At 40.9% G+C, this 26,570-nt stretch overlaps 1 protein-coding gene across 1 annotated transcript in view; it reads left to right on the top strand.

Annotated features, from left to right (window-relative positions):
* Positions 1-4,630: 4,630 nt before the first annotated feature.
* Positions 4,631-26,570, top strand: part of LOC114246541 (lysosomal alpha-mannosidase) — a 30,137-nt gene continuing 8,197 nt past the window's right edge. The window contains exons 1-23 of the mRNA XM_089737643.1: positions 4,631-4,771; positions 4,948-5,050; positions 5,925-6,006; positions 6,580-6,765; positions 7,213-7,337; positions 8,389-8,469; positions 9,340-9,476; positions 9,656-9,789; positions 10,393-10,513; positions 11,329-11,436; positions 12,049-12,151; positions 12,425-12,515; positions 13,558-13,648; positions 14,584-14,701; positions 15,567-15,724; positions 17,453-17,533; positions 18,068-18,235; positions 18,504-18,655; positions 18,944-19,065; positions 23,703-23,854; positions 24,458-24,584; positions 25,069-25,196; positions 25,833-25,947. Coding sequence (XP_089593769.1) covers positions 4,703-4,771; positions 4,948-5,050; positions 5,925-6,006; positions 6,580-6,765; positions 7,213-7,337; positions 8,389-8,469; positions 9,340-9,476; positions 9,656-9,789; positions 10,393-10,513; positions 11,329-11,436; positions 12,049-12,151; positions 12,425-12,515; positions 13,558-13,648; positions 14,584-14,701; positions 15,567-15,724; positions 17,453-17,533; positions 18,068-18,235; positions 18,504-18,655; positions 18,944-19,065; positions 23,703-23,854; positions 24,458-24,584; positions 25,069-25,196; positions 25,833-25,947 — 2,752 coding nt within the window. The 5' untranslated portion in view covers positions 4,631-4,702. The remainder of the gene's footprint in view (positions 4,772-4,947; positions 5,051-5,924; positions 6,007-6,579; positions 6,766-7,212; positions 7,338-8,388; positions 8,470-9,339; positions 9,477-9,655; positions 9,790-10,392; positions 10,514-11,328; positions 11,437-12,048; positions 12,152-12,424; positions 12,516-13,557; positions 13,649-14,583; positions 14,702-15,566; positions 15,725-17,452; positions 17,534-18,067; positions 18,236-18,503; positions 18,656-18,943; positions 19,066-23,702; positions 23,855-24,457; positions 24,585-25,068; positions 25,197-25,832; positions 25,948-26,570) is intronic.

Genomic DNA, 26,570 nt, shown 5'->3' on the forward strand with positions numbered 1-26,570 from the left:
CACCGGGTGGGCTATGAGCTCGTCCACCCATCTAAGCATTAAAAAAGTAATGAACGGGAAATTCTGTATTACTCTATTCAACACATTAATAGTAATCCCTTATAGGTACATATTCTAGTTTCTATTTACAAAGATCATTTGGTAATTCAAAACTCCGTACCGAAATGAACTTTAACAAAAACCAGTTAGAGTCGTTTTTGGTATATCAATAAAACGCACATGATACTAAACGTGTTCGTTTTAACAGAACTCTGTTATTAGCTGTCAATAAATCAACAAGGTTAACACAATTAAAATTGTCAATAGGAATTGAAAACTCAAGTACGACTCAAACGCTTGGACACAGTTGAGTAACAAAGCAGTCAGGATATTAAAAACATGTCTTTTTTGTAGTGATAACTTCTGATGCGAGGGTAAACCGCTTCGTTACGTAACGCGTTACGGCGTCAGTCTGTCTGGCGTCTCTTTCTTTCTCGCACACGGCAGCGGTACTGAGAATGTATGTAACTCGTAACTATTTATATATCTTTTTTTATATAAATATATGTATTTTTTATTGCTAAGATGGGTGGATGAGCTCACAGCCCAGCTGGTGTTAAGTGATCACTGGAGCCTTTACAGATCTACAACGTAAATGCGCCATCCACCTTGAGATATACGTTTTAAGGTCTCAGTGTAGTTACAACGACTGCTCCACCCTTCAAACCGAAACGCATTACTGATTCACGGCAGAAATAGGCAGGGCAGTGGTACCTACCCGTGTGGACTTACAAGAGGTCCTACTACCACTAAAGTATTATATTTTTGAAGTGAAACTTCTTTAGAATTGTTGGGAGTGATTTCAAACTCGATAAAACGAAAAAATGAAACCTGATATTAAAATATCAATTCTCAGAGGGCGGTACCTCATACTATAAAAGATGATTTACAATTATTTCTATTTAGTTTGTTATCAACAGATGTCGCAGCACGTAATTTCAACAATTCCTGAATCGCGTTGAGGCGATGTTGCACAGTTAATAGACGTTCTCGTATTTCTCTTGCTAAATCATACCTGACGTAGAGATGCCGTGATCATGCAGGTGGTTCCCCCAGGGGGAGGTTGCTCCATTGCACTGTGGAGTGGTTGGTGGTTGACTCTTGCGATGATTCTTATTTTTTATAAGTTTCACTTCTACCGTGTGTGACTTGCACACACACAAAATTTTTTTTATATTCGTTATTCCAATACTGAAGTGCTTGCGCGCTCACTCAGTATTGTTGGCAGCTGCTGGTGGCAGCAACCAGAGCACAGTCGCTGACTCATGGGATCTTCTTAGCGGGCCTCGATTCTGGTGGTTGAAAGACTGATAGTGGACGAAGGAGCCGCTATTGGGCTGTTAATGCTAATCTAGAGGCACGGTCAATCCTTAACAAACCTTCCTCCTTCGTTCCTGCTCTCCTGGATGAGCTTATGAGTTATCCCACTCAGCCTAACTAAGCCCCAAGATTTCGGTGGCATTGCTAAAGCCAATGGTCGACGATAACCACTCACCATCAGGTGGGCCGTACGCTCGCCTTCCTATAATGGCAATAAGAAAAACCAGCGCCTCCGTTTGAAGCCCGTTTTCTCACTGCCTATCTGTTCCAAGAGCTGTATTTAAAGTAATAGATTCGAAAACTACTTTACACCAGATGGACTGCAAACTAGTCCGTGAAACTAAGCGAACAAAAATAAATTCTATTAATTGTTACCTGAAAGTACTCACGCAGTATCACAGCGAGAGGAGAATGTAGATACTTAATTCTATTTACACTGTGGCGTTGTCCACAGACCGAAAATATAATAAGTCGACTTAATTAAAGGTAGGTCAGTTACATTTTTTATTAGTTTGACCTAGATTTACCATTAATTACAAATTAAGACGAAAATATTATCCGAACTGCGTCTAAGTGTATATTAGACTTCAATGCTTCAACCAAAGCGACTTGTCTCAACTAGAGACCAGACTATTACATATTTATGATTTGGTTGAAAAATGTTCACGGTACTAACACTATATGCCCATGCCCAAGCATGAGCTTGCGATGATGATGACGATGATGGCGACAATGATGTCGATAGTGACGATGATGACGATGATGACGACAATGATGTCGATAGTGACGATGATGACGATGATGACGACAATGATGTCGATGGTGACGATGATGACGACGATGATGATGATGATGATGACGATGATGATAACGATGATGACGATGACAATGATCATGATCATGATGACGACGATGGTGATGATGATGATGGTGGAACAGTACGCCTTAAACCGACAGCATGACGAGAATTTTAAACATTTATCATCTGTGCATTTTTTGTATGTCGACGTGAGAACTTCCTCATCTTCTGGTCCTTAGTCCACATTATGGAGTTCGATAGACCATATCCTCTTATCATGTTGCATAGGAATTTGGAAGGATTGTACGACTGGTCGCCGTTCTGACTTCACTCACCTCAGGTTTCTCCAGTAGTAAACCGTCTTAAGAAGGAAGCAACGTGTCTTAAGAAGGAAGCTAAAAGTCGTCGTGGCCTAAAGGATAAGACGTCCGGTGCATTCGTATCTAGCGATGCATCGGTGTTCGAATCCCACAGGCGAGTACCAAAATTTTCCTAATGAAATACGTACATAACAAATGCTCACGATTGACTTCCACAGTGAAGGAATAAGATCGTGTGATAAAAATCAAATCCGCAAAATTATAATTTGCGTAATGGATGTGTTGTGAGTCCCACGGGTAGGTACCACCACCTCGCCTATTTCTGCCGTGAAGCAATAATGCGTTTCGGTTTGAAGGGTAGAGCAGCTGTTGTAACTATACTGAGATGTAGATGTCTATGGGCTCCGGTAACCACCGAACACCAGGTAAAATAAATAAAAACTTTGGTACGTCAAAGGGATTTTATGTTCGACTTGCAAAAGTCTTTGGTTCACGTTAACAACATTGTTTGGGTTAAAGGAGTAGTTCTTGTAGGATCAGTATCTTTGACTTAGTGGCTTGAGGTCGATGACTCAATCGTCTAGTGTAGCGGCCAGCCTTCGAATTGGAACGCACGACTGATTTCCGGTAGATAAATGACGCGACGTCACGGCTATTTTTTTTATAAACGTGGGTGAGACGTGTTGATTTCATTCTAGGCCACAACACAGCCAATCTATAAGTGATAATGGTAAAAAAATAAGTGTTAGTACAAGATTTCTTGCGTTCATCAGAAGAATACTTGACCAGAAGACCAATCGCGATTTTCTTCTGTATAATAAAAAATACCCTACCATCAGTGATTACACAAATGCATATTTTTACGAGTTTGATTTTTATAAGACTATTACTTCATCGCTATATGATGAGCTCTGCTCCGGTGGCGGGAGATGTAATGGTAAAAAGGAAAGTGGTCCTCTCGAACAATTCCTCAGAGCACTCGCCATGGAAAATGTGGTACAAAGACAAAGAGACCGAAGTTCCTCCGTAGACCCAAACAAACATCCTGCCTACTTCTGACTGAAGAATATTACAGCCAAGATATCCCATAATTGTGAACTTCAAATACTTGGTTACCCGCACGTATACTTTTCTTTCCTATACACAGCTACAAAGAATACTTCAACTTTAGAGTTGAATTGTTTTGTGAAACCGAAGATGTTTTTAAGCCATCGCCTTTCTTGCGATCTAAAGAGTCATTCATATTGACGAAATTATATCACGATAATATTTTTTTTTATTGTGGGGCATCCGTTTTAACTGAGTATACAACTGAGATTTAGAACTCACGTCTAAAGATGAATTCGGGCGTTTATGCTGATAATGTCTATGGGCTCCAATAGCCACTTAACACCGGCTGGGCCATGAGCTCGTATACCCGCTTAAAAACTAAACAAAAAGTTTAACGCCGTAATTAATCTACGCATTAAAATGTCTCAGCAAAGTGTGTACTCTAGCGTTTCTTTTATTGCTTAGATGGTTGGACAAGCCCACAGCCCACCTGGTGTTAAGGGATTACTGGAGCCCATAGACATCTACAACGTAAATGCGCCACCCACCTTGAGATATAAGTTCTAAGGTCTCAGTATAGTTACAACGTCTACCCCACCCTCCAAACCGAAACGCATTATTGCTTCACGGCAGAAATAGGCGGGGTGGTGGTACCTAATCGTGCAGACTCACAAGAGATCCTACCACCAGTAAAAATATGTATTTACCAGCGTTTAATAATATTACCAGCTGTGTGAATCTAGCCTTATATTAAACTTGTTCTACACGATTTCAGGAAATACACGCAGTATTTAATCAGCCATTAATACCTTAGTTACTGTAACGGCGCTCCGAGATAGAATTCCTTGAGTAGGTAAGACGCTCCATTGCTTTCCGATCAGCCTTCTAGTTTTCCTAACCCTTATCCCACTAAGTGGGGCGGGCGCAGCGTATCCTCTTTTCCAGAGAGGTCTATCATACGTCATCTCTGCACTAGCACCCTTCTTCCGCACATTCTCTTTCACACAATCCATTCCACTCTTAAAGGTCGCCCCCACCTCACAAATATCTTCCCACCTCACCATACTCTTACCGACTATTAGTCACTACAAGATCCTCCTATAGATATTGCAATTATTACTATCATAGCTTTTTTGTTTCAGTTAAATGAAATGCCAATTTTCTACGTTCAGTAATGCACGGGACGTTTGCCTTTCTCCAACTGAGCTTGGTTTTATGTGCGAAAACCGAATGTGGTTATAAGGTGGGTACAATAATTAATAAATACTGTGTATCGCGACCCGTGGACCACGCTTGAGACACGCGTAAGACGCGAAACATTGTCTATGACAATGCAATGTGAAGGTAAAAAGCCATACATTAAAACACGCGCCGTTACCTAGAATGAATCTAAGAATACTTATTTTCATGTTCGTTCAGCAATGCCCTCAGACAAGAGAAGGTGCCTTGAATGTCCATCTGATACCACATTCGCACATGGACGCCGGCTGGGTCAAGACCTTCGACGAATACTACTACGGAAGTGAGTATATTGTATGAGAAAGTCTGGTTTGGAAAGATCGCGATCATACCAGAAAACTTCCGACTTAACTGGAACGGGTGGGTGTACTTGAACGGGCAGCCGGGAGCGGAAGATTTGCCCACAGAATCCTAGTAGATCAAAAGTAATCCTTTTGTGATTAAATCTACCAACAGATGGGTATCAAGCCCGCTGCGAAGATCCGGTGAGAAACTCAGCCGGCTGATGCTATTGGCTAACCTTTCGGCGAGTTCGGTGACCCGGGCACTAGTTGCTGCTAGCGTTTGTGCTAGTACCACTGTGGCGGGTAGCCATCATACAACGCAAGATAATTGACAGATGCTTGAATCTCGCTTACGACATTTTCAAGATAAAGCGCGTATATAAAAGTTCCGAACAACAACATTCGGACCGTCGGTCTACCGAGCAATATCACCCGCTCGGTGGAAGATCTTCCCTTTGTCGTAAGCCCCAAACTATCTTTATAAATACGGATGGATACGATAATCAGCTAAGACTCCCATATACTCATCACCTAAGCCAATAGCTGTTCACTGCTGTACCTTAGCCTCTTTAATCGATCTCCACCTGCATCCAACGCGACCCAGCGATTTTCAGGTCATCGGTCTATCTGGTAGGTGGCCATTCTACACTACGCTTGCCAGTACGTAGTCTCCATAATATACCCTACTACTAGCAAATTATGTTTGTTGATCCGTTGGTATATTAAACAAAAAAAGCTACTACTTATTCATTCTCCAGTAAATGCCTTAGTAGCATAACGACGCCCACGGAAAGAGAAAGAGTGGCGCTATCGTAGACCAGCCCAAACTATTGAGTCTTGTTAAATATCTCACGTATAGATCAATTGTTTCAGCCAAAACATCGATTAGTTCGGCGAACGTTCAGTTGATATACCACTCCGTTATTTCTGAATTGCTGTATGATAAAAAAAGAAAGTGAGTTCTCTGATTTGTTACTCTTTATCATCATCATCATCATCAGACCATTGCTGAGCCCAGGCCTCTTCGACCTTACACAACTAAGCCCTAAGGTCTTCTCCTAAACCATTTCTAGCCGCCCCTGTTAGAAGAAGTCATCGCTGCCAGAGAATTTCTTACTCCTAAACAGAGAAGATTAAATAGCCCTTACTGATGTTAACTGCTTACAGCAGCCTATATACACTTTGAGATGCGACGTCGAAATCTGAATTGTATTGCCTAGGAGCGCCTCTTGTGAAATAGGAAGGACACAGGGCTATAATGGTTTATAAATTTGTGAGGATACAGGAGAGGGTTTTACTGGTTGTAGGAGATCAATTCCTCTGGTGTGTACCAGCGCTCTGCTTATTTCAGCCGTGAAGCAGTAATGCATTTCGTCCACACACCTAAGCAATAAAAATAAAATAAAAATTTCTTCAAAGATGCGCTTCTTTCATCGTGGAAAGCATTCGTGGCTACGCATTTTGAGTACTTTTTTTTATTAGAAGAAATGCTTTTAAGATATACTTAAAATTTAATCTGCCAATCCAGATTCACCTTCTCCGAAACGTCGTATTTCTGGCGCTGGTGGAAAGAACAGCGTCCTATAACGAGGTCCACCTTCCGTAGCCTCGTGCAGGAAGGTCGCGTGGAGTTCGCCGGAGGAGGATGGGTCCAGAACGACGAAGCGACTTCCGATTATCTCCAGATCATTGACCAATATACTTGGGGATTGAGGTATATTTGTAGAAAATTTAACATACTACTTTCTGTATTCCTTTCTGAAATATTCTGTGGAAATTTGTAATCGAGAATCTGTCAACAGTGAGCAGGACATATTTTTTTAGAAAGGAAGGGTTACAGGTGGCACTAAGGCATTTCCAATTTCACCAGGACGTGGTGAGCGAACAAAGGCTCATCTAGAAAATAGGGATTTTCTAACAGTTGCCTCCAAAGGAGACCCAATCACTCAAGCGTAGCTGCTTCGCGAATGAATCTACTACCGAATCGGAATCGCGACCCGCTGTTAAGATCCGGAGAGAAACTTAGCGGACTAGGAGGACATATTGGGGGTGAACCTGCTCACTTCCAACATAGCAATGAAACTGCAGGAAAAGTTTTAGCACTTACCACTAGCTTAGCTGGCTTCTTATCAAAAAATTTAACTGGCTATAAATTTTCCAGGAAACTGAACGACACTTTAGGCCTGTGTGGTAAGCCTAAAGCGGCTTGGCAGATTGACACATACGGCCACACCAGGGAACAGGCATCTTTACTGGCACAAATGGGCTTCGATGGCTTATTTATCAGTACATATTTCAGTTTTATTTATTTATGGCGTAAACTGGTGGTAGGGCCACTTAAGAGTCCGCACGGGTAGGTACCACCGCCACGCCTATTTCTACCGTGAAGCAGCAATGCGTTTCGGTTTGAAGAGTGGGCCGTTGTAACTATACTGAGACTTTAGAACTATATCTCAAGATGGGTGGCGCATTTACGTTGTAGATGTCTATGGGCTCCAGTGACCACTTAACACCAGGTGGGCTGTGAGCTCGTCCAACCATCTTAGCAATAAATAAAAACTGATGATCAATTTTACGATCCACCTTGTATTTAATGGTTCCCGGAACCTCTAGGCATCACAAAGTTAGCCCTGGATGGCTTAGATTCACAAATCATCCCGGCAGTTGGCGCTGCCGTCGGTATCTAGGTTATTTATCTATACTGCAACTAAACGGCTGGATAGACTTCAATGAATTTTTGTGTATGCTTTCAGAGGACAACATCTGTCGGGTTCGTTAATTTAGTATAAATTCCTCACCTTGTTAAGTTTTAGGTAGTAAATCTAAGCTATGGATCCCATTGACAGAGTTGTGATGTGTGCTACGCATTCTTCTTCTTTTTGCTCTTACTCACTATGCACGTGGTGGAGGCAGTATGCCTTCTTATCATGCATGCTGCATAGGAATTTGGCAGGACCGGCTGCCTAACGTCAACCTTTTTTAAGCTCAATAGGGAGAAACTGTTTCTGTTTTATCTTTTTTTTTTCTTTTTAAACTTATTCTTTTTTGGTTCTATATTTTGCATTTTATTATTTCAAACATTTACACGATTTGGTATCTCAAATAGTGAAAGGATAAAAATATCACATTTGATTTGTTTTTTTCTGTTATGTCAAAAAAAATTATGGTATAAGCTATATAAGTACACTGTGGATATTACAAAACTGTTGAAACTTCATCCTCATGTCACAAAGTGGGTAGCAGCAGACATGTCCATTTCCTTGAGGTCTTTCTATACACCTAGTATTGACAACAGCAGTAGCCCTTATCTTAATGAGTAACAGTTTAATTTCACCAGGTCGGGTCGATCACAAAGAAAGAGAATCTATGATCGAAGAGGATAGAATGGAATTCATTTGGCGTGGTAGCGACGTATTAGGTAAATTGAGATTGTTTTTTTTTATTTATTGCTTAGATTAGTGGACGAGCTCACAGCCCACCTGGTGTTAAGTGGTTACTGGACCCCATAGACATCCACAACGTAAATGCGCCACCCAGCTTGAGAATAAGTTCTAAGGTCTCAACTATAGTTACAACGGCTGTCCCACCCTTCAAACCGAAACGCATTACTGCTTCACCGCAGAAATAGGCAGAGTGGTGACACTCACCCGCGCGGACTCACAAGAGGTCCTACCACCAGTAATTACGCAAATTATAATTTTTGCGGGTTTCATTTTTATTACACGATGTTATTCCTTCACCGTGGAAGTCAATCGTGAGCATTTGTCATGTACACGACGTATTTCTTTACAAAAATTTGGTACTTTACTGGTGGCAGGACCTCTTGTGAGTACGCGGGGTGGGTACCACCGCCCTGCCTATTTCTGCCGTGAAGTAGTAATGCGTTTCGAACATGAACATTTGTGAACATTGTTGAGTACGTATTTCATTAGAAAAATTGGTACCCGCCTGAGATTCGAACAGTGGTGCATCGCTCAACACAAATGCATCGGACGTCTTATCCGTTAGACCACGACGAGTTATATTTATATATATTGTCGAATAGTCCCCCTTCCATATGCTATAGCTATTACCTAGATGAGTCATGGCGGTCCGCGTTTCTTACAATATTCAATAGAAAACTTGCGGTCAGGGGTATTCTAGGGCAGGTGAGTTGCGGCGGTCCTAAGGGACCACTAATTTTGTTTTGGCAAATTAATAGTATCCACCCACCGGGACCGCTCCGGTTCTTAACCTATTAAAAATGTATTTTTCATAGTGCTTTAACTAAAATTAATTTTTTTTTTAGGTAAAATGTCTGATATAATGACCCACACGTTATTCAATCTCTACAACCCTCCTGAAGGATTTTGCTTTGACATACTGTGCAATGACGAACCCATCGTCGACGATCCTGACAGCAAGTCGTACAACGCTGATAAACGAGTAAGTTCTAAGGTATCAGTGTAGTTACAACGGCTGCCCCACCCTTCAAACCGAAACGCATTACTGCTTCACGTCGGAAATAGGCAGGGTGGTGGTACCTACCCGCGCGAACTCACAAGAGGTCCTATTTCATTTGTGGCACAATTTGTTTAAATGGAAAATAATGTGTTTCCCTTCAGGTAAACGACTTTATCGTTCAAATAGAGAGACAAGCAAAATATTATGATCACGACAATATCTTGGTCACTGCCGGAGGTGACTTCACATATCAAAGCGCTGCAAATTGGTTTATTAATATGGATAAATTGATTAAGTAAGACACATTTTTTACTTGTAGACTTGACTCCCGGCTCTCTTGTATTTAGTTTGGTTATAGAAGCCTATAGACATCAGAACAAGTGTCGTTGATCTTATTTCATCTGGTCAAGAAAGCAAACTACAACACCTTTATAAGGGATCACAAATCAAAATATTATGAATTTGATTTCTTCAACAAACATTACTAAGTTTGGCTAATTGTTGTATTTTAGTGTATATTCTACAGTTAACTTGTTGCTTATTGCTTATACCATCAGGCTTTGGTATGAACTTTCCACCGCGGTATTTCCTGAGCACTTTGACGTGTTGTCCTTCAAGGCTTGTGGAGAGCACGCAGCTGCAGTCAGGGACTTGGCTGTGCCCCTGAAATTGCTATTGTTCAGCAACGGTAGAAACTCACCACCATTATGACGTATGCTGCTCATCTACCTACTCCTCCTTCTCCTTGCGTCGTGCTCCTAAGTACTAAGGATTTAACTTTACAGACCACTTTTGGTTGGACTATTAGTCTGTTACTCCATTCCCTCTTATCCTCGTCACCTATCCAGCTCATCTGCCTACTAAGTAGCTACAGACCCTGGTCGCTTTTTATTTTTAGTCACGTGAACACTCATCCGGTCAATCTATCGGACGTGAATATATTCTATTCGTCTCCCTCCTGCTACTTGAAGGCCATTTACCTACACGGACGCAGAGATAAAGCCGTATTCACCGAAAGGGTAAATATATAAACAATTATTCTCGGTGAAGCAGCAGGATTATTATTTTTTGCTACCCATTCCCTGGTAGCCTAAGGGACTATTCCTGCTACTCGCGGACGGGTAGGTGAGCTCGCGGGCTTAACCTGAGAAAATTTGCTAACACTAGCTCCAGCAAGAGCAGTGCTTCGCCAAGTCTACGACCGGATCGGAATCGCGATTCGCTGAAAACATCCGACGAGAGTTTCTCATTGAGTTCAATGGGTTGTGTCCATGGGATCGTGTGTGACTTTGAACGTTGTATTTAGGAGAAGCTTAATTAGACTCACTTTCTCTCAACCTACAGTTTTAATTGGTTAAATCTTAGTTTAGTTTCGATGAAAAGACATTTTTATGAAAAGCTTCAAAATGGTCAATAACATGGACACTAAATTTTAGTTACACATTCTTCATTTGCTTAAATGGGTAGATGAGTGTGCGCCAATCTGCGCACATTAACAACGCAAAAACCACCACGCCACCAAACACGTCAGTTCAATATCTCAGTTTTAAAACACAACGGTAGCTTCGGCCTTCAAACTAAAACGCATCACTGCTTTACGGCAGAAAGGGGCAAGGTGTTGATACCTACTCGTGTGAGCCCACAAGACTCTTTACCAGCAGTAATTTTATCATGATCTCTTACCAAGGCATGGTAGCTTTACTGGGTCCTGACTAAGAAACTTCCCAAGCAATAAATTGCAGTACTGACAGACAATTACATATACAATTCGCTATGATAACCCGCTCATCATCAAAGATTTGTTCATAGAAAAGTTTTTGCTGTGAATTTTCAGTCAGACCACATGCCTTATGGAAGCGATTCATCCACATACTGGTCGGGCTACTACTCCTCAAGGCCAAGCTTCAAATACTTCATTAGGAAGGCGCATGTGTTTCTGCAGGTATGCAATTAGTTCTAATATTTCCTCCTTCATGTTTTCTGGTGAGGTCTTGTCTAGTCGTGAGGCACTGGATGTAGACAACACTGGACCGGTCCTTAAGGCGTAGCTTGGAGGAGATCTAAGTCCAGATGTGGACGACCGTAGATCGACGATTATAATTCATGTAGTTGGCGACTATCTAGTTGGCACTAAAGAAGTCTATCCCCATACACTTCTGTCCACTACATAGGAATTTATTCATAATTCATACATGTCACAGTCGTTTACTCTTGGCAGAGCAGTCTTAATCAAGTGGAATCCTTGTTTATTATAGCCTTGACAGCTGTTCTCCATAATTCGCGAACTGAGGCTCGATTCACGCACTCATTAGGTGGGGTTTTGGTAAGGCTTTTCACTTGATCAGTCCGGCCCATGGGGTTTCGTCCACGAACTCTTTAAGCGTTGGCCCTACCCTGAACAACAAGTTTAGACTCTTAACAATTGATACAAGATCTGTCTATTCCTGACGCAAGGCAGTTAGGTTTGAGAGGTTTCGAGGCTAGGTCAGGCCTAGCCATACAATTTTCAAGAGTGGCGACATACACATTGTGATACCGATAATAATAATTTCAGATCGCAAAGCAAGTAACAGTCCTTGCCCGTATGGGGGATTCGTACGAACTACACCTCCTGAGGCACGCTGTCAACCTCGTGGTACACCATGACGCTATAACTGGTAACACAGCAACGGATATATACCCAGCTTTCAATACAGCATAGAGGAGAACAGCGTCAGCAACGCTGACGTCATCATTTTAAAAACATGGGACCAACCTCTCCGCGTCATATAAAAATAATGATAAAGAAACTCGAAATTAACCCGTAAAAGTAGGAAAACTACTTAGATAAGTAGCTTTTTCAGGAGTAGAAGATGCCCTGAAGCCATGAAAATGCTCGTGTTAGTCAGCTTCATCAGAATTAAATGATGATGAATCGTTTTACTGAACAGGAACAAGTCAGCAGCACGTCACAAACGACTTCCTGAGTATTTTGAGCGAAGCCGTCGATGCTTGCACCAATAAAGTATCATACTTACTCAGGTAATGTTATGTTTGTAAGTTCAAGTGCTAACTCAAGAGATATAAATGTCAATAGGTAATTCCTCCCTTAAATTTTCCTCACTCGTTATTTATTTCTACAGCTTAAGCCTTCGCGGCCTTATTCTAAATACTAGATGTAATTTAAGGGGATATAACCAATATATTTACATTTAATAAGGCTCATTCGCGAAGCAGCTACTCTTGAGTTGTTAGGTCTCCCTTGGCGTTCGGGTAGCTGTTATCAAATCTCGTACCTTCTGGTTGAGCCCTTGCTCGCCCACCTGTCTTTGTGAAATTGGAAAGGCCTCCGGGCCACCAGTAAACGCTCAAACATAAAAAAAAAAATATATTAAGTCCTTTTGAGCCCTCTATATTTTGGACATGTTGCAAGCGCCGTGATGCGGAAGCGGATTGGCTCTGCCCCTGACATTGATGAGGTCCATGAGTGACGGTAACTAGTCACCATTAAATGGGCGTTATTCTCATTTGCCTAAAAGGGCAATAAAATAAGCTTAAAGCTAAAAGCATGTAAACTATTGGTACCTTCTTTAAAGCCTGCTCAGTTAATAAGAATACATCGGTCTTCTCTCTTGTCTGGCCGTAAACACTTCAATAACTCAAAACCATTGTAATGTTTAATCTTATGTCGATCTCAAACAGTCTATTTTTTTGACTCACTTTGAGATTTGAGTTGTCCGGTCTCCGTTTTTAAAGTACAACACCTGTCCCCCATCCTTCGAACCGAAACGCATTACTGCTTCACGGTAGGAATAGGCAGGGCGGTGACACCTACCCGTGCGGACTCACAAGACATCCTACCGCCAGTAATTACGTAAATTGTGTTTTTGCGGGATTTAATTTTAACACGATGTTATTCCTTCACCGTGGAAATCAATCGTGGACATTTGTTAAGTACGTATTTCATTAAAAAAGCCTGCTGTATTTGAACACCAATGCCCCGTAATATCGCTAAACGAAAACCTTGGTAAGAACCCGACGAATAACAGTGTGCGATATTTTTAATCTTGTTAATTGTTCTCAGCAACTTAACTCCGACTTGGGGCGCGGGCAGACGGTCGAAAAACAGCCAGCACTTCACCGTGTGCCATCAATTAAACATCAGCCAATGTAGAGTGAGTTTCAATAATGACACGTACATTTTGAGGATTAGAGCTATTTTCTATTATGCGGGTTTGTGGTTGGCCTTTGATATATGGTAACACACCTGGCCGTTACACTTTTTTGGCCCTAGGTCTTGATCGCGGGGTAAATTGCCTTCGAAGATTTCGTCCCCAGTAATTCGTGCGATTTTCTCAGTCATTAGACTCCACTGCAGTGGCGTAACTATATGGTGTCGGGGCTGACACAATGCCACTGGTGGTAAGGAGTTTTGTGAGCTTCCGTGGATAGGTACCACCACCCCTATTTTTACCGTGAAGCAGTCATGCATTTCGGTTTGTAGGATGAAGTAGCCCTTGTACTGTAAACGAAGTGAACTGTTTAAAAAGGGTGTGATGATTCGATTATTATCTGGCGTAAGTGTATCGTTTCTGAAGGAGTAGAGTTTGAAGGTAGCGAAGCAGCTGCTGCCTTTGAGTTTTTAGGTCTCCTTTGCAGCCGGGTGGCTGTTAGCAAATCCCAGCGCTCCTGGCAAGGGCTTTGCTCGCCCACATGTCCTGGTGAAAGTGGAAAGGCCTCCGGGCCACCAGTAATCCTTGCTTCATAAAAAAACTTTGAAGGTGATAAAATAAATTTGGATGAATAACTAATATTCTGTGTAATATTAATCTCTTACCGCTACTTTCTTGTCAGAGTACCATAAATAGTACATAATAATATATTTATGTATCCTTTGCAATACGCTATAGGGAAATTTTTGTTTCTGCATTTCCCATTTCTCTTACTTCATGTATTTTGATTATTACAAACAATTACACAACAAAATAGTAAAAAAATAAAATATGATTTTACACATATTTTATATTTTAACAACTATCCGTTCCAACCCTAAGTATGGGACTCGTATATTGGCCGGTATTAATTCTCTAATACAATTCTTTTTCAACAGTTCACAGAGACTCAAGAAAGCATGGTCCTGCTAATTTACAATCCGCTAAGCGTCAAGGTCTATCAGCACTTGTGCTTTCCCGTCAAAGCTCTCCACTTCACCATAAGAGATTTTAATGGTATTTCTAATTTTTTTTATCATCGAAGGCTTTTGGTCTCAAAGCTTGTAGCCAGTGATCTGTGCAGAAATGTTATGCCGAAAAGCGACCGTATACGAATGCTTTGTGAGATCAAAATAGTCCCAAGAAAATTCTTGTTTAAAATGTCAGCTACTCTTTGATGACAAGTACTATAAATCTTCTTTGTCTTTACATTATACCACTAGATGGGAACGGCACAGCTAATTTTTATCTTCAATTCTCTTCTATTCGCCGCAATCTCAACATACACTCCTCTGCCTCTCATATCGTCATTCACACACTCCATCCATGTCTTCTTCGGTCGCCCTCTTCCCCCTCCACTTTGTATTACTATTTCTATACATCTCCTAGTCAAATGCATCTCCTCTCTACGCATCATATCACATCATAGTGTACACTTAGAACAATTTAAATGGACCTACTGGAATAATAGTACTACTAATTAAAATCTTGCCAATAACCAAGGCTATAAGACCGCTGAGGACAGGAAAGTAGCTTGGAATTGCACGTGCTTATCGACATCACCATGTTAATGCAGCCACCATGAACCATGAGATATGGGACACGAGGATCAAGCCTAATAGGCTCAATATTGTGAAAAGTATATGAATATTTTTTATCCCCTACTTATTACCCGCTACTTATTACCCTCTACTTATTACCCTCTACTTATTACCCCTACTTATTGCCTCCTACTTATTACTATAATACTTATGACCCCTAACATACTATCGGATATAATAAATGCTTTTTAACATTAACGCAAACTCGTTAAAGTGCGCAGAGATCATTTCTAATTGTGTGACAGAATCTTTAATGAATATGGTATTATCCCTCTACACAGACGAAGATATAGAGTATCAACTAGTGCCTCTCCCGGCTGCAGTACTAAGTCTTACTGGGCGAACGTCTTCGGCGATCCAGGAGCTGTGTTTTGAAGCCGAGAATATTCCGCCCCTAGGCTACACTTCATATTACGTAACGCTTGTCCGTGATCAACTGGTGAGTTACTTCGGTATCTGATTGTCTTCTCCCTGATATGATGATTTGTTAGGACGATAGCCTCGACTACAGTACCTTGGGTTTTAGTTTTAGAATTTCTTTTTTATATACAGTCAAACCTGGATAAGCGAGAGTTCAAGGGAGCACAATCTCATTCTCGCTTAAAGAGGTTTCTCACTAACCCGAGTTTCTCGCTAATGCTCCGTCTGAATTTCATTTCGCGATTTTCCGGATTCAAACGCATTCACTATTTTAAGTTTATCACTTAATGACAGTACTTTAAATTTCCGTTTTGACATGATGCAGAACAGAACTTTCCTTCGCAATTGATTAACGATAAACTGAGTAAGTCCGACAAACAGGACGGTACACAGGCGCACGTATCCATTCAAAAAGAATGCGATAAAATAACAACGTTATTTAGTTCCACGAAATAGATTAGGTTCAATATTGACGAGAAAACAATACAAAAACAATGGAAGGAAGTTCTTTCTACAAAAGTTAAGAATGAGTCATAAAATAGCAGATGTTAAATTTGTAATTAGTTTTTTCACTTGTTCCTCCTGAATAATATAAATAAATAAAGCTCGACTGTCGCTTAAAGAGGTATAGATAAGTAGCAGTCTCACTTACGGAGGTCCATGAGGGAAAAACGACTCTCTCTTACAGAGGTTTCTGTTTCTCGCTAATAGAGGTTTTGGGAGCTTAAAATGACGGTTCCTGGCTATTACTCTCACTTATAGAGTTTTCTCACTTATCCAGTTCTCACTTACCCAGGTTTGACTGTATTTGCAACAGCAAATAACATATTATCAGTCATAATAAACATATTATCTTAAGTGTTATATCCAATAGATCTTAGCTCGAGACAGTTGAAAAGGATTGTTTTGTTTGAATTATTAGTTTGTATCAGTTGTGTTATTAGTTCTGTTATCTATATCACATCTATATGGACGTGAGAGCTATAGTCCGATAGTCCCATTTCAAAAATATACTATTGATGTATGGACATCTTCACTGGTGGTAGGACGTCTTGTGAGTCCACACGGATAGGTACCAGTAATGCGTTTCGGTTTGAAGGGTGGGGCAATCGTTGTAACTATACTGAGACCTTAGAATATAAAGCTCAAGGTGGGTGGCGCATTTAAGTTGTAGATGTATATGGGCTCCAGTAACCACTTAACACCACGTGGGCTGTGAGCTCGTCCACCCATCTAAGCAATAAAAAAAAACAGAGCAACGTGAATGGAGACTCACATTGAGAGTAGAGTCCATTTATATCTTAGTGACTTTCCTAGCTTTAAAACCGGAAAAGAATGAGAGGCGAGGTAGAACATACGTATACTCACTAATATTAGTTAAACAAATTTGCAAAACGATTCTCCAGAGTAGAGGTAGAGAGGGAAGAGGTCGACCGAAGAAGATATGGATTGAGTGTATGTATGATGATAATAGAAAAAGAGGAGTGTATGCAGAGATGACGACTGATAGAGGAGAATGGAAAAGAAAAATTTGCCGGTCGACCCTACCTAGTGGGATAATGTGATGACAAATAAAAAGATTTACCAAGCTAGCCAGTCGCTATATCAGAACATCTCAGTTATAATAAATTTCTACGTCTTATTAAAGCTAATCCTAAAGGTTTCACAATGAAATTTCATTTTAATCTTACCTGTATTAGATGATCGGTACTAGGATAGACTTAATAAAAAAACTTCTCGAATTCAGGAAGAAAACGAATACGCCAAGAAATCAGCTAAGGGCCACGTCGAAGCGGAACAAGAGATTGCCACTTCTATATCCAATGAGGTACTAAATGACATTTTCTAATCTAGCTGACCTCGGTGTAGAAGAAGGACAATTAGTACAGATCTCTGAAGAGGAGTCTAAAGTAGGACAGTAAGTAGCCGAAAGCGTCCTCAGTAAGCGCCCGGTCAAAATGAAAAAGGTACGAATGTAACAGGTTCATTGAAGAGGCCGAGGTCAGGGTCCCTTAACACCACTGCACCACAAATAAAGCCGGTATTCTATGGTATTGTATTTTCTCCAGTTTTCGCGAATCTTAGACCGTCTTATAGATCAGTAAAAGGAGAGATTAAACAATAAAAATAGTTTTGATTAGTATATGGTAGTGATATTAAATCCAGTTTTTTCGAGCCGGAGGCCGAACCGCTTATGAGGTCCACGGTATGTGGGACTGGTCTGCTGATGTTGAGAGCGGACCATGAGCCCAAGGGATGGAATTTAGAGCCCTACCCACTAAAGGACTCTCTTGCGCTCTCACCCAAGCGTCCGATCCCCCCAAGATCAGAACCCGGGTTATTTATTTATTTTTTCCCCCAGTATCTCAAAATCTCGATCGAACAATCCACTGGTCTACTGTCGTCGATCCAGCACGTTGATGGGGTGTCAATAGCTGTATCTCAGAACTTCCACTACTATGGTCAGGGTAAGAGCAGTCAGCAGTCTGGGGCATATAGCTTCAGGCCAGAGACGCAGCGACCAGTGCCGGTAAGTTAACTAAACAGAAAATTATAAGTCGCCAAGAAGCTATTCATTGGAATGTACTAGTAGATAAAATTAAAGAACCATGCTCAAGAAAGAAACGATATTTTTGGTATTTCCTCTCTGAAAAGTTCGACACTTCACAAAATTACTGAATCAAAAAATGCGTAGTTCAGATTCAAAATATAGACTTTAGTGGAGAGAAACGTATCTAATTATGACAGTAAATTACATTTTGCCTTTACTTGCTTTGATACATCGATTTCTATGACAGGTCACCGACAAGGCCACTTACAACGTGGTACGAGGTACGCTGATAAAAGAGATCAGACAAAGATTTAATGATTGGGTGTCCCAGGTCATAAGATTGTACCGTGGCGAGGAGTTCATTGAGCTTGAGTGGATTATAGGCCCGGTTCCTGTAGGGTAAGTGAACAACAGAAGTGATATTAATACTTCTCTCTTCGACTTTTGTCCACCCAATACCGAGTGTAGGTCTTTTCACAACGGTAGGCAGCGGTTTGGAACGGTAGGCAGCGGCTTGGCTTTGCCCCTGGAATTGCTAATGTCCATGGGCGACAGTAACTACTTTACACCAGGTAGCCCGTATGCTGATCTGCCTACAGGGCAAAAAAAATAGACTATAATAAGGGTAGTCCCTTTGCTGTTAGTTTACAACCTCCTTTAGAATAAGCATCGTGAATAACATTCCAGGACAGACTTGGGAAAAGAAGTCGTGATGCTGTTCTCAACTAACATCAGCAACAGCGGAGAATTCTTCACCGATTCCAACTCACGACAGATGATGAAACGGACCTGTTGGAACGAGACGACTAGTGAGTTGAAGCAAAGTTTTAATAAAAGTAGAACTTCTGACATTTAAGCTGGATTTGAATTTATTTATTGCTTGGATGCAACAGTCCGAATCGGCATTATAGAGAAATATATACAAAGTTAATTTGGAGAAAATTTAAGCAGTGTGACGGGTTTATTTGTGGCTTAGATGACTGCCCTAGCTCACGGCTTACCTATGGTGTTAATTGGTTACCGAAACCCATGGATATCAACAACGTGAATGTCGCGACCCACCTTGAGATACGAGTTCTAATTCACAGTTTTACAGTACAACGGCTGCCTCACCTTTCAAACCGAAACAGATGACTGGTTCACGGCAGAAATGGGCATAGTGGTGGTACCTACCCGTGCGGACTCACAAGACTCCTACTACCAGTAATTTTGGTTTTTATTAGACTATATAAACATGTGTCGCATGTCGGGTCGGTCGAGTATAGACGTGTTATAGTGACTTTCGTATTTCTCAAAAAAAAAAAAAAATTATAATAATAAGAAAATGGCTTCGTTACGCATTGAAGAAACTGTTCGCGAGTTACACCAAGTGGTCAGTGATTTGGTTACTAAAGTCGAGCGGTTAGAGCGTGTTATTTCTGAACAAAATACGATCATCAAAAATCAATGTGAGGTGCTGGCTATGACAACAAATACATCGGTTACTGTTGCCGATGACACAAGTACCCACAAAGATAGTGATATTTCTGTTCCTGCGTTAACAAATAAGCAGAAAGTACCGATTCGATTGGCTCGTACTCGGGCCGTGTCAGCAATCACAGCGATGGCATCTGGACGCAAGAAAGGGACAACGAGTGCGACAACAGTATTTCCTACGTCTGCCGCACATTCCGTTTGCACTTTGCATGACAAGCCACTGGATCAACCTTCATCGGATGCCCCTGTTACCCATCACAACGTCACTAAAGCGCAACTATCGCTTTCATCCGGGACAGCTGAGGTTCAATCTGGAACACTCAATGAAAAGTGGGTTGAGGTTAAGTCGCGTCGTTCCCGAGGTCCACCAGCTAATGTACTCAAAGGAACGGCCACGCCCGGAACTATGACCATCGAGGCTGCTGAGAGATGGAAGTATTTACACCTTTATTTTGTTAAGGAGGGAACTACCGATGACATCATTCGCGATCACCTTACGCAGATTTGTAAACAAGATGTATGTATAGTCGAGTCACTAAAACCTCGCGGTAAATACGCCTCTTTCAAAATAAGCGTTCCCGTTAAAATGGAGGGTTTGGTTATGTCTTCGGCAAATTGGCCAGAGGATATTTGCATTAAGCCATGGCGGCGGGGATTTCGTAAGCCCAGCGACATTTAAAAATACAAAAAATATTGGTAAATCGTTTTCAGTGTATATTTTATATCAAAATGTACGCGGTCTTAGATCTAAGTTAAGTTTATTTAAAAAATCACTTTTGAATACGAATGCACATTTGATAGCTGTTACCGAGACATTTCTTGTTAGTTCGGTATATGATGGAGAGCTGTTCCCTAGGGGATATACTGTCTATCGACAGGATCGTGCTAACGATGCAGGCGCGGGTGGCGTCTTGCTCGCTGTTCGCGACACTTTCTCCTCACGCCGTATTACTAATATTGATGGTCTCACGGCGGCGCAGGAGGTTTTATTTGTATTAATAACTTATAAAAATATTAAGTTTCTTTGTTGTGTAGTATACTTACCGCCTAATTATAATAATATGGAGTATATACATGTGTTACAAACCATCGAAAATGCTATTTGTAAACTTGCACCGGTGGAAGTAGTTGTTATTGGTGATTTCAATTTAAATTCTGTGTCTACCTATGTACGCGAGCAATTCGAATATTTCTTAAATTTTTGTAAATTAACGCAATTTAATACTATTCCAAATCATCATGGAGGTATCTTGGATTTCGTTTTGAGTGGACTACACAGAGAACGTGTCTGTGTTGTGAGGGGAATCGGTGCTCTCGTGCCGGAGGACTGCTATCATCCGACGCTTGAAGTATCCGTGCGATGGCCTAGCAGGCGGAGCTGTGTCGGCGCCGGCATGCCCTCCCTCCCTCTATCATCCGATCCAGCCTACGTACTGGATAGCGGCTTCCAATGGAATTTTCGTAAAGCTGATATTAATGTACTATATGCATCTTTTGCTGAGATTGATTGGAGTGACATTGTTTCTGAGACAGATGTCAACATCGCTCTTAATACATTTTATAACAAATTATACTCTATAATCGACTACTGTGTGCCGACCAAACGTTGTATAGTAACAAATCAAACCAATAAATACCCAACTTGGTTTACTTCCGAAATAATACAAAACTTAAGATTCAAACATTTTAACCACAAAAGGTACAAAGCTGAGGGAAAAGAAGTAAATTTAGAATTGTTTAAATATTATAGGAGTAGAATAAAATATCTGATCGAGACAGCGTATAAAAAATATTTGTTGAGTATAGAGAGAGACATCGGTGATAATCCAAAAATATTTTGGAAGTTTATTAAAGATAAGCGACAAAGTAGGCATAATTGTAATAAATATTATGATTACTTGGGAAAACCTGTGGAAGGACAATACGCGGCAGATGCATTTGCAACTTACTTCAGTCAGTTTTCTTAGCCGATGAACCCAAATTAGATCCAACTGAGGCCCAGCATAGTGCAGCAATAACATCACAGTTTTGTTCCAGTGCTCGAGTAGCTTTATTGACTGTAGATAATTCCGACCTGCGCTGTGCTGTGAAGCGCATTAAGCCGTTCTCCGCATCAGGTCCAGATCGTATCCCTTCCTTTTTGGCTAAGGATTGTATAAGTGTGCTTAGTGTACCACTACTACATATTTATAATCTCTCACTCCAAATGCCTACATATCCATCTACGTGGAAGCACACTAGAGTAACTCCGGTCTTCAAGGGTGGTGACCGCACAGATGTGAAAAACTATCGACCCATCGCAGTATTATCAGTATTTGCAAAGATATTTGAGTCCATTATTAATAAACATGTTAGTGCGCAGATCCGGAACCAATTGACTGACAGTCAACATGGTTTTCGAGCTGGTAGATCTACGGCAACTAACCATATTAATTTCGTCAACTATGTTGCTGCTGAAATGGATGCAGGGAAACAAGTCGACGCTGTATACTTAGACTTTGAAAAAGCCTTCGACCGTGTCGATAATGACGTACTGTTGATGAAATTTGCTTCATTCGGATTTACCCCAAAACTCCTCAAATTATTTTCTTCTTATCTCTCTGATAGGTCTCAGCATGTTGAGTTAGCGGGTTTCAAATCTACAACTTATTTTACAAGATCAGGGGTCAATCAGGGTAGTAACCTTGGTCCCACTCAGTTTTTAATCATGATAAATGATCTATCTTCTATTCTCAGTGAGAGGACCAAGTGTCTTATGTTTGCTGACGATCTTAAGCTGTACGTTGGGGTCGGGTGTGATGCTGAGCGCCATGCTTTGCAACGCGACATTACTCGGGTTGCAGAATGGGGAGAGCGTAACCGCTTGCATTTTAATACTAATCAATGCAAGGTCGTTGCTTACAGCCGGTCACGGTCGCCCGTGTTGTTTCCATACCATTTATCTGGAGTCATTTTGAATCATGTGGCAGTTATACGTGACCTGGGAGTTATTTTCGATTCCAAGCTAATGTTTAAAGATCACATACAAAATATATGTAAAAGGGGTAGTGGTCTGCTCGGGTTCATAATTCGTCAGACGCACGACTTTGTAGGCCATCGTGTGATTGTTATGCTGTACGATGCCTATTTGCGAAGTAGTCTTGAATATAACGCACTCGTGTGGGATCCTCGCGAAGCAGTTCAAAAGCTAATGCTGGAAAAACTACATAAAAAATTTTGCAGGTTCCTATTCAAGAAAATGTATGGATACTATCCGTTCTTGTATCCATCACTTTATGTGACTGGTATGGTCGGATTAGATACTCTTGAGCTCAGACGGAAGATGACTCTTGTGGTGCATTATTATCAGCTATTGCATAACAAAATTGATAACTCCACTGCACTGGAATCAGTGTCGTTATATGTGCCTGATGGCTACATGCGCGGATGTATGTGTGGAGGGGTGCGTCGCCAGCGGCAGCTTCTTAGTACTACGCACGCGCGTACGCAGCACACCGCTAACTCCCCGACGCATCGTGCTGTGTCGCTACTCAATGGCTTGCTAGCTCATGCTCCGGAAATGGATATATTCCATGATGGTTTGCAGCGATTTATTTTTGTTGTCAGGAATTACTTAAGCTAATTATTAATAGCTTACAAATGTTTTGGTTTATACTGTTAATTTGTAAGTAGACTAATTAAATAAATAAATAAATAAATATATCATTTCTTTTACACGGTCTTTCATCTATAAAGTTCATGGTACTGACAGTGTACATAACTTCATTAATGTCCCCTCAAAAGCCTCACCCGTGGCTTTCGCCGGAGTTTCAACCAATGACTGTCGGTCCTAGGTGCTATTTATCCAACCACTGCTTCCAACAGTTTCCTTTGTGACTCTATAGTTCCATCAAATTACGGATTTTGAAACTGGGGGGTGGTGGGGGGGGGTTTATTGCAGGATTTATCAAAATATTTTCAATATCAACAGGCCAACAGCAAAAGAAGAGTATCTCGTCATGCTATTACCCAGTGACGTCAAGAATATGTATTCGCTGCGCAAACAGCAGCATTGAAATGTGCGTTTTAAACGACCGAGCCCAAGGTGGTACTTCATATAACGACGGAGAAATCGAGCTAATGGTGAGTTACTTCGAAACTCTGAAATAGGCGTTAAATCTATATATACCTATATATAAAAATGAATTGCTGTTCGTTAGTCTCGCTAAAACTCGAGAACGGCTGGACCGTTTTGGCTAATTTTAGTCTTAAATTATTTGTCGAGGTCCAGAGAAGGTTGACAAGGTAGATAAATATGAAAATGCTCGAAATTAAATAAAAATAATAATTTTGTTTTCCCTTTGATGTGTTCCCCGTCGGACGGATTCCTTTTGTTTGTCTTAAGTTTATTTTATACAAAATTTTAGGTATTTTATTTATCGATTAAGACACTACGAAGTCTGCCGGGTTAGCTAGTAGCATCTAAAATCAAATATAATTGTTTTTTGGCCAGCAATGGAGGACAAATTAATAGACTATGTCTAAATTTCTATGTATATGGGTATATTAAAAAACGGACTTTTGTGAAGCCTATCTGATCACATACATGGGCACTGCAAAGAAGTCCAATCTTGCTTCGAAAAAACCTCATACGCACTGGCTGAAAGTTCCTTAAATATAGTTCCCCAGTCAGCGAGTCAAGCCATGTCCGTGAACCTCTAGAATCCACTAGTCTCCCCTTTCCAGATACATAGAAGACTTCTAACAGATGACGGGTTTGGCTTGGAAGAGAGTCTCAACGAGGAGTCTTACGGCACAGGGCTGGTCGTTAGAGGGAAACACAGAATTCTCTTCGGAAACTTCAGACAAGAACGTAAGTGATTCTATTGAAAATGTGTACTGTTTCAGCCCTATTTCCATAAGAAAAGCGGGTTAAGTAGTGCGAATATCGCTTGAGTTTATTGAACCCGCTTGCCATTGTTTTTATTACATTGATGGCTAAACGAGCCCACAGCTCATTAGAGACCAGTAAGCGTAAATACCTTCTTTGGCTTTGAGACATCAAACTCATCATGTGTATCACAGTTGTATCACTCTTCGCTTGAAATATGGCTATTTCGTGGTAGTAATAGGTTGGTCGTTGATATTTCACCACTTCCAATATGCTCCCATGTGATTCACCAGGCCTTATTATCTTGGACTCCAAAGGGCATCCAATCCCAACCCGAGACGAATCTCGGATCAGGGTAGATAGAGGTCCGCGGTCAACAGCATATAATCCATCACATCCGCCGTTTAATTGTCTTACATTCGTTGCTGATTCCATACCCCATTCCATATGAGTTCCATACCCCCAGTTGAGGAGCTATCGTTCTCGGAGAGAGTATCTCAAGCGGCCAGGCGCTGGAGATATGAGCCGTGGTTGTTCTTCGCGCCCGGAGAGAAGATTAGCAGGAGAAAATGGCAGAATGTTAGAAATAAACGTGTAAGTTGAAATTCTGCAGGGTTTTCTTTCAGTGAATGAGTCCGAACCTCACACATGGTGTCGGCGGCTAGGGGGCACACGAGGCAACCCTTTAAGACCTCAACATAAATACTAAACACTTTTTTTTGCTTAAATGTGCGGACAATCTCACAGCCCACCTGGTGTTAAGTGGTGGCTAGAGCTCATAGACATCTACAACGTAAATGCCGCCACCCACCTTGAGATATGAGTTCTAAGGTCTCAGTTTAATTACAACGGCTGGCGCACCCTTCAAACCGAAACGTATTACGGCAGAAACGGCTTACTAACTGACTGTTTCCGTGTCATCACTGCAACGCTTTTATAGCCTATACGACATTCCTAGAATTATCGAGAACATTCACAAGTCGAGTACTTTCGATATGCATTTCTGATATCTGACAATAGATGGCGTTGTACTTCTCCATTTTTCTAGTACCTTCGATATTTGTTCGGCTATTCAGCGATAGATAGCGTTACTCTTACCGGCGTATCAGTATACGTATTCTGACAGTCTCATATCAAATTAACTTGGCAATCCACTCAACACGGTCAATCGACTGGTCTATAAAGAAAAAGGCCACACTAAAGCCAAGCGATTCGTTAACTTTGCCACAGTACTCATTGCTGAGGATGCGAGGTCTTCCACGACATATCCACATCCTCACCCTGGAGCCTTGGAAATCTGGGAGCGTTCTGTTGAGGCTCGAAAACGTATTGGAAGAATCCAGAGGTACTGTACATTTCAGTAACAAAATTAAACCTTAATCAAACCATTTAAAGCCAAATGAATATAATTCATACGCTTTTATTATTAGCTTCAGACGTATGTATTATATGTTACTATGTAACGGAATCTTTTAACATGATTTTGACCTCCTTCAAAACGTCGCATTAACTCGAAATTTGGTATACTTATTAAGGACCCTCACGCTTTTTTACAATAAAATCATTTTTTCTTCTTTTTACATTATTTTGAATTCAAATTTATTAAATATTATTTTATATTTTTAGTTGGATTTTCTATAAAAGCGTATTTTGTTAGTTCTTTTAAACTATTATTTAGTTTTAAAATAATTCAAGTCACGCTTTTCGCGCCTTTATGGCCCAAATCCAGAAATCTTCAATTTACTAACAGTCTAGCCTTGGACTATCAACCTTATCGGGAAAATGACGAGTGATATAAAAATGGACGCATAGCACAAGAAACAAAGCAAAATTCATTATTAGTTGTCTAAATTAGAAATAATAAAAATTTTCAAAACCGCTTAAATCATAATTTGCGTAATCACTGTTGTGAGCGCCGATTGGTAAGTACCACCACAGCAAAGCATTACTTGAAACACCAGAAAAACA

The sequence above is a fragment of the Bombyx mandarina genome, chromosome 23, assembly GCF_030267445.1.
Source record: "Bombyx mandarina strain Sakado chromosome 23, ASM3026744v2".
Classification (NCBI taxonomy): domain Eukaryota; kingdom Metazoa; phylum Arthropoda; class Insecta; order Lepidoptera; family Bombycidae; genus Bombyx; species Bombyx mandarina.